The sequence below is a fragment of the Trachemys scripta genome, chromosome 4, assembly GCF_013100865.1.
Source record: "Trachemys scripta elegans isolate TJP31775 chromosome 4, CAS_Tse_1.0, whole genome shotgun sequence".
Classification (NCBI taxonomy): Eukaryota; Metazoa; Chordata; order Testudines; family Emydidae; genus Trachemys; species Trachemys scripta.
The window spans coordinates 113,806,554-113,815,524 of NC_048301.1; the positions used below are offsets into that span (position 1 = coordinate 113,806,554).

The 8,971-nt window shown below is 51.9% G+C and overlaps 1 protein-coding gene across 1 annotated transcript; it reads left to right on the top strand.

Annotated features, from left to right (window-relative positions):
* Window positions 1–1,908: 1,908 nt before the first annotated feature.
* On the top strand, window positions 1,909–8,723 carry LOC117877388 (dispanin subfamily A member 2b-like). The gene is made up of 2 exons (XM_034770476.1): window positions 1,909–2,153; window positions 5,543–8,723. Exons 1-2 carry the CDS (start codon window positions 1,956–1,958, stop codon window positions 5,681–5,683), a joined length of 339 nt encoding a protein of 112 aa, XP_034626367.1. The 5' UTR covers window positions 1,909–1,955; the 3' UTR covers window positions 5,684–8,723.
* The last annotated feature ends 248 nt before the right edge of the window (window positions 8,724–8,971 follow it).

The window sequence follows — 8,971 nt, forward strand, 5'->3', positions numbered from 1 at the left end:
CTCACTGTGTTCTAGCCGTCGGCCTTTTCCTGTTTCCCTGCTAGTTGTCAGTGACTTAGTGGTGGTGTGGGAGTTGTGCTGACATATTAACCCCTGCGCTTTGTCCTACTTTACACAGCACTCACACAGTTAGGCCCCTAGACTGTAGACTGGGGCGGGCAAACTTTTTGGCCTGAGGGCCACATCGGGTTTCCAAAATTGTATGGAGGGCTGGTTAGTGGAGGCTGTGCCTCCGCAAACAGCCAGGCGTGGCCCGGCCCTGCCCCATATCCGACCCTTCCTGCTTCTCACCCCTGACAGCCCACCCCCGGGACTCCTGCTTCTCACCCCTGACAGCCCCCGGAACCTATGCCACCCCATCCAACCCCTCCTCTCATTCCTGACTGCCCCCTGGGGACCCCTGTCTCCATCCAACCCCTGCCCTGCCCTCTGACCTCCCCGCCCCCTATCCACACCCCTGCCCCCTGACTACCACCCCGAACTCCCCTGCCCTCTACCCAACCCCCCCTGTTCCCTGCCCTCTTACCGCGCTGTCTGAAGCACTGGTGGCTGGCGACGCTACAGCTGCGCTGCCCAGAGCACCAGGACAGGCAGCCGCGCCACCCATCTGGAGCCAGCCATGCCACCGCACAGCACAGAGCACCGGGTCAGGCCCCGGCTCTGCAGCTGCGCTGCCCCAGGAGCTCACAGCCCCGCCACCCAGAGCATTGTGCGGGCGGTGGAGCGAGCTGAGGCTGCAGGGGAGGGGGAACAGCAGGGGAGGGGCTGGGGGGCGAGCGTCCCGGGGCAGGAGCTCAGAGGCCGGACAGGAGGGTCCCGCGGGCCACAGTTTGCCCACCTCTGCTGTAGACCCCTTAAACTGTTAGTCTCTTGGGGCAGGGACCTCCTTGTAGTTCTGTGTGTGCAGCATCTAGCAAAATAGGGTCCTGGCCTAGGACTATGGCCCCATGACACTACAGTAATACAACTAATCCACTCAGCATTTTCAAGGCTAGCTCCTTAGCCAGCATTGTTTCTTCTGTGTATCCTCTAAATAAAAAATAAAATAAATAAATTAATGGAGATATCCCATCTCTTAGAACTGGAAGGGATGCTGAAAGGTCATTGAGTCCAGCCCCCTGCCTTCACTAGCAGGACAAGTACTGATTTTGCCCCAGATCCCTAAGTGGCCCCCTCAAGGATTGAATTCAATGCTGTGTTTAGCAGGCCAATGCTCAAACCACTGAGCTATCCCTCCCCCCTCCAAGGGGCTGACATTTCCTGGGGGGGGGGGCTGGTAGAGGAGGGATTGGAGCAGAAGGGATGTGTGGAGGGGAGAGGCTGGGAAGAAAGGAGAGACAGGGAGTGTGGGGTCTCTAAAGGAGGTTGGGGTGGCAAGAGGTGGTGGCTCTGTGTGTGTGTGGGGGTGTTGGGGGGCAGGAAGGGGGTAGCTCTGTGTGTGGGAGGAGTTTCCTGAGGGGCAGGAGGGGGTGGCTCTGTGTGGAGCGGATCTGGGGGGGCAGGGTGGTGGCTCTGTGCAGGGGAGTGTTGGGGGGCAGGAGGGGTGGCTCTGTGCGGGGCATGTTGGGGCAGGCAGGGGTGGCTCTCTGTGAGTATGGGGGGAGGTGTTGGGGGGCAGGAGGGGATGGCTCTGTGTGGGGGGAGGTCTGAGGGGGCAAGGTGGTGGCTCTGTGCGGGGGGGTGTTGGGGGCAGGAGGGGGTGGCTCTGTGCGGGGGCACTGTGGGGAGCAGGAGGGGGTGGCTCTGTGCGGGTGGAGGTGTTGGGGGATAGGGTGGTGGCTCTGTGCGCGGGGGTGGGGGGCGGGTTCAGGGTATTTGTGCTGGGGCGGGGGAGGCGGCTGGCTGGGGCCGGGGGGCGGTTTCATTTTCTGAATCACGTTTCCTGTCTCCGCCTGCCCCGCTCCACAGTCGCCCGCTCCCCGCCGCGCTCAGACCAGCACTCGCACTGCCCGGCCATGGCGTGCAAGGAGCAGACCGTGAGCATCGACCTGCAGTCCCGGGGCCTGCCTCCCCCCTACCCCGGCACCCAGCAGGGCTTCCCGGCAGAGCAGCCGCGCGATTTCGTGCTCTGGTCCCTCTTCAACGTGCTGCTGTGCCAGAAGCTCGCCTGCCTGGGCTGCCTGGGCTTCCCCGCGCTTATCTTCTCTATCAAGGTGAGAGCCGGGCCGGACCCTTGGCGCCTCCCGCCCCAGATCCTCTCCCCGGATCCCCCGGTGCCCCCAGCGCTCCAATCTCTCCAGCCCGCCCGGATCCCCCAGCGCCCGGTTCCCTCCACGTCCCCCGATGCCCCAGCACCCGGTTCCCCCCCAGATCCCCCGGTGGCCGGATCCCCTGGTTCCCTCCAGGTTCCCGGTGCCCTAGCGCGCGGATCCCCCGATGCCTCTAGCGCCCTGATTTCCCTCCCCCCCCCGTTCCCCCCGGTGCCCCCAGCGCCCCGATCTCTCCAGCCCTCCTGGATCCCCGGTGCCCCCAGCACCCCGATCTCTCCAGCCCTCCTGGATCCCCGGTGCCCCCAGCGCCCCGATCTCTCCAGCCCTCCTGGATCCCCGGTGCCCCCAGCACCCCGATCTCTCCAGCCCGCCCGGTGCACCCAGCACCCCGATCCCTCCAGCCCGGCCTGCCGCGAAGTTGGTATCCAGAGCACATTCATCCCCGCTCTCCGACCCTCCCCCATCTCTTCCCGGAGCCCCCGGGTCTCTCCCGTCTCCTGGCAGTTTATTTTCCCTTCCTCCACAGCCCTGACTCTAGCTTTTCTTTCTCCGCTCAGCCCCCCAGTCCCAAGGCAGGAATCCAACCTGCGGGGCAAGCTGGGCTGTCCTGTGCTGCTCCTGCTATCAGCTGTCCTTGGCCCGGACTGTGTGTGGGCGTTTAGGGTTAGGAGTTTGCAGGATGTGAGCATCCAGCTAACTACAGCAGGGTGAGCCTGAGGTTGGAACTTGGGGGCCCTATTGGATGTGGGGGTATTTAGGGGCCGCAGGGAGCTTTCCAGCAGAAGGAGGTTTTCAAAAAGAGGCTGGAGTGGGTTAGATTAGATCTAACTTGGGTGGGTTAGATTAGATCTTTGCAGCCCCTTCCTAACCCTGTGGGTCTATGGTTCTGTGATGCTGAGCAGCAGCTCAGTGATCCTCCCAGAGGCTGCAAAGCCACTCAATCAGTGGGAAGAGTTGTCTAGTTATGGTGCAACATCCTGATTGTGTGGCGGTTGTGTTGTGTCGCTGATGCAATGAGGTGTGAAGACTGTGCCACACAGGCTGGCAGGGTGTGATGATGCAGTTTGGTGAAGCGGTGCTTCCCTCTCACTCCCCCCCTCCCCTTTAGAGGGTCAGGGAAGGACCTGGTGTGTCTGGGGCACTTGTTCAGTGCTCCCTGCATTGCCTCTGGTGTGTGTGTGTGTGTGTGTGTGTGTGTGTGGGGAGGTAGCAGTGGGAATGGTGCCCCACATTAGTGCTCCAAAGAGATGTGCTAGTCTAGCGTGCAGACTGAGACCTAGCTGGGAATGATCAGTGGGACAGTGCAATAGGAACATCAAACCACTGTGCAAGGGACGCACTTCAGCTTCTCCACGGGCTGGTTTGGATGCCCAAGACTCTCTAGTAAGTGAAGGCTCAGCTTGGGCTGTAGCCAGCCTGCCCTAGGAATTAACTGGCTCCATTTTCCACAAGGAGAGACTCAGCCAGCGCACTAGTGGGGAGTAAAGGGCTCCTTGCAGCTGGCGTATAGAAACGACCCACAGAGGAACACATGGGTATGCTGTGCCGGGGAGAGCGCATGCAAACCAGGCACGCAGTAGAATGTGGACTGCTGTGTGTACAGCTGGGCCAGCTTTAGGAAATTGCGAACTACATACTCCCAAAGTTTTGGGAACTGTGCATTTGTTTTTGCTTAATAGTGTCTATTCAGGCTCTCTGAGGTCCAGTCCTCTGCAAGAACAACGAAGACCTGAGGTGTACCAAGGAAAAAAAGAAATGCAATATTTATCATTGGGGAAACAGCATTATTATGCTCCCCTGTCTGTCTCTCCAGTTTTCTTTCTATAATGTCGTGACTTACACACAATACAACATTTCCACAGTGTTTAGGGCATCTAGTGTATATGTACAGGGCCTAGCACAATTGGTCCCTGGCGAGGGCTCTAGAAGCTAGTTTATAATGACAATTAGTAACAGGATTAGTAACTATTTAGTAACAATTAGTAACTGTCACAAGTGGGACTTTTTAGCAGGCTTAAGGATCTCCCATGCTAGGTTTTCAATCAGCCTTTGTTAGGATAGCAAACCATTCATAGACATCACAGGTGGGAAAACGCCCCAGTTAGGTCATTTTGTCCCCCTCCTCTGACAATGCCATGTTTTCCACCTAATACATATCCCACCGGATAGTTGTACATATTCCAGGTGATGTGGGCACACCTCCCATTAGGGAGTCATTTTTCTGATCTACTGCATCTTCCCTTGCTCAGTGGCACCCTCTTATTTCTAGTTGTACCCCACCGCACGTGGGCAGAGAGTGGTTGTTCTCACTGCTGGGGCTTCACATCTTTGCAGGGGGTTATATATTTATATAAGTGGGAATGGGGATCAATTTTATGCATTTGCCCAAGTGCCAGCTAGATTTTAAAGCTGAAATCCAACACACCATATTTGTCTATTTGATGTGTTATAGTGAATGTTGGAATGGAATTCAGTTAGGATACCCCCTTTTTATTGAGTCCAGGAAGCATTAGCTTACTAATTTTAGGTCGAAAGAGACAAGGGGTGGGGGGTGGGATATCTTTTATTGGACCAACTTCTATTGGTGAAAGAGACAAGCTTTCTAGCTACACAGAGCTCAATTTTAGGAGCAGGTTATTTTGAGGGCAGCTTCTACCTTGGACATCCTCTCTCAAATCAGGGCACTTGTGGCTAATCAACAGTTTATTAATCCCCCCATTACCATATAAGTATATAGTCAACAGATGTGGTTGCTCAAATGAAAATTGCCTGCTTAGATTCATATTAGCCATTTCATACATCAATGCTGTTAGGCTATAGCACCATCTTGTGGTCATGTTTTTTGTTGCTTATTTAAACTCACACCCCTCCCTTTGTTTCCTTTTTAGTTAAAGATGGCACTGTAAAACAAAGAACAGTAGTGAATCAAGGATTTAGCACTGGTGGGTGGGACCAACATGCAAACAAGCAACATTATACAAATGATCATTATGCAAACGAGCTGCATATTTACAAAAGGCCATGAACTGCATGATATGGAATGCTCTGCACAAGCAGTGCTTTTTGAAATCTTGGCTATTTCGCAAAACTGTCACTTGTATTTTCTACAATCCTAGTGAAACCTCAATGAATAAACATCTGAACTAGCTCCCTTTGAACTCTGGCTTCTTCTCTTTCTGCTGCAGAAGTCAGGGAGTTCTCTATAGCTCAATAAGAAGGTGCATGGGCTGTGTGTGCTTTAGCTTGGCCCAGAAGGGGCTAAGCAGTTAATAAAAATTCTCCCACCCTCTTGACTGCTCTGATTTTTCACATGCTCCTGTTTTCTTTTCCAGGCCCGAGATCGGAAAGTACTGGGGGACCTGGAAGGTGCTCGGAGCTATGGCACCACCGCCAAGGTGTTAAATATCATCGGATCACTGCTGGTGGTAGTTGCTATTGCTGTGGTCCTTTTCTTTTGCTTTTGGAGACCTTAACAGCATCCCTTTAATGAAGTTTCTGGGACTGACACCAGCCAGGCATTCAGAGAGGGGATTGGAAGATAACTCAAATGGCGAGGAAATGACTCACTGCTGGCTGTTCATGCTGTGATGGAAATTCACAACAGGTCATGAGTTCAAAAATTGACTCATTAATAGCACCATTGTAGCTTTGATGCTAGTTATGTGGTCACGCTCATTTCAAATCTGCGCGGGCCCCCACTTCTCTGCTCCATGCACTGTGGCCATGGAATCGGCCACTACCTACTTGTTCCTCTTCCAGCCTGATCCAGCTGTTTACCTTTTTTGGATTTCTTGCACTGAAAATCATCCGCATTCACTGCTGTTGTGACCCTCCCTCTCTGCAGCGCCCAACACAGAGAGTAATAGATGATGAGGTCAGAGGAGGCTCCAGTCTACCTCACTTTGTTCCTAGAGATGGACCAGAACCACCCACTCTTTGGGGTAGTTTGGATCCAGGCTTTGCCATTGGCCCCCATTTCTACAATGGGCCAAATCAAAACATGGGTTCAAAATCCCCCTCCCATCCCCCTGCTCTCCATGCTTTGGGACATTTAAATCTGGATTCAAACTTTGTGCCTTGGCCCAGTTTTATCTGTCGGTATCAACCCAGCAATAATGTTCGTCCGGGGCAGTATTTACAGCAGTAAAGCCATCTGCAGAGACTCCGGCCTGCTCTTTTCACTGCAGCGACCTGCCCTGCGGGGAAGAGAGAAGTGTAAAGGGGACAAAATGTTTAACTTGATCTGTGTGATGGGGTAACGCACTGTGCAACACAGAGCTAATGTGGGACCAGTTGGCCCCACCCCACCTCTGAGAGATGTCAGAATGGGGGGTGCTTAAACGGGAGAAACCCAGCTGAGTTGGTTGCAGAGTGGGGAGGGGAGCAGTCTGCAGCTCCTGCAGGGAGGGGGGGCTGAAGGCAGGAGCTTTTTGTACAACTGCTGCCCAACAGCTCCTCCTGGAAGGAAGGGTGGGCTGGCCCTGCTCGATGTGGATTCACCATGAGAGGGAACTATTTCTCTCGGTTTTCTTGTGAACTCATCAGTTTAGGGCCCCAGCCCGGTGAGCACCTTCTGAAGAACAAGAGCCTTAACCCAGTTTGGGGAAGCTTCATTTGTATTAATTCCCCTTTTGTTCTGGTCACTGACGCCCGCAGCCAGGTGCTCTAGCCAGGGCCCAGCTGGATGGCTGAGCCTTTTAGGACTAGAACTGGAGTGGGAAAACTACCTGGGCATCGCAGAGCAGGGGCCTGGGTGAGTGCAGAGGTCCTGCCTAGAGCCTACGGGGTGCCTGGGAAAGGCACTCGGGTGTTAATCTGATTAAAAATAAAAGGCCTTATGGTGGTTGGCAGCAGCACATTCTGTCCCCACACACTCAGTTCCCTCCACACCCAGGCCTCCTGCAGCCAGTTCCAGGACCCCAGTACAGAAGCAGCAGTTGTACTGAAAGTGTGGGGAGTTTCCCTTCTCCCTCTCCCCTTGGGTCAGGCTGGGAAGAATTGGGCTGAGTCCTAAATAAGTGAATGCATCAGACTGTGACACACCCCTTGCAAGCAGAAGCATCGGGCATTCGGGTGCCTTTATTCCAGTGGTTTTCAAACGTTTGTACTGGTGACCCCTTTCACATAGCAAGCCTCTGAGTGTGACCCCCACCCCATAAATTAAAAACACTTTTAAATATATTTAACACCATTATACATACTGAAGGCAAAGCAGGGTTTGGGGTGGAGCCTGACAGCTTGCGACCCCCTCATGTAATAATCTCACGACCCCCTCAGGGGTCCTGACCCCCAGTTTGAGAACCCTTGCTTTATTTAGTATTCCACAGCTAGGTATGTGCTTCCTTCACCTCTTGGCTCCATTCCTCCTCTTTACCCTTGGGCCCATTCCTACAATCAGTGCATCTATAGGGCTGAATTGTGCTTCCAACAAGAATTTGGGAAAAAAAATTCTCAAGTGGACTTTGAGTTTGCTCCTTGACCTGCCCCCTCTCATAGAAGGGCAGGATCTGGGTCCGAGGTACGAGCCAGTGCTCCGATGGAGCGGAGGGGCGGGAGGAATGTGAGTGTGAGGTCCTACCCACCAATCTACATAACTCAGGAGACCATCAATTTGGTGTCCACCACCTCTGTGCCTGCCAGGGAACTGGGGAGGTCTCTCTGGGGAGAAAGTGATCTACAAGAAATGGCAGAAGAGCCACAGATGAGAAAGGATATTGTAATCTCATCTAGTCTGGGGTCTCAATGCTGGAGACTTCAGAGTGAAGCATGTTAGTAGATACTAAAACTGCTACAATTATTTTATATATTTTTATACATATTTTATATATGTTAACCAAAATCCTTTTTGGGGTATAAACCAAAGTGTTTTGTATCTACAAATCTAGTGCTCTGTACCTATCAAACTGAAAAGTTCTTTGTACTTAGGTTGAACCTTAGTGAGGGACCAAAGGAATGAATGTATGTAATCAGTAATGGAATGTGTATAATCCTTTCCTCTGACCCTGTTGACCTGTGAAGAATTGCATTCCCATGTCCAGAGAGGGACCACTGTTGATTGGCAAGGGATGTTTGTTATTACACATGTATTCTGTGATTGATGAAATAATGAACCACTGGTTGATGTTTAGGTCAATAAGAACCACTTATTGTCACAAGTGGTTTTGGTAATAATGAATCAGTCACAGATGTCTTTATCTTATTCATGAGGGTAAATTGAGGCATCTAAGATAGAACTCGCAGTTAAATCAGCCCATGGGAATGGAATTTCTTTGTCCCAAGCTATGTATAAGGAAAGAGTTTTGGGAAGTTAAGTCAGAAGTGGACTGAGCGGCTGTCACTTCTCCAGTGATCAGATTGGTAACATATGTATTCCTTTCCGTATTCTGTATCAGGCTGTATTAATCTTTGACTAATAATCTTTGATTGAATTGCAAATGAACCAGCTATCTGACATCTTGTGTTATTAATATTTTCATTATTAAATTTGAACATGCAACAAGCATAAACTCTCCAGATTGTGCCTGATGCTGCAAGATTATGTCCTGGGTGAAATTACTGTCTGACCCCAACTGGTGTTCTGAAGCGTGTGGCTCAAGACTAGAGCTGGAAGAAAAATTGATTTTCTGTCCACAAAAAAAAATTCAAGATTTAGATTTTTTTTCTTTGTCCCAAAAAGGAACAAAATGCCAAAATTTCTTGTAAAACAAAATAAAAAAAAATAGTTTTGGGTCAATTGATATATTTTGTTTCAATTTCAACCC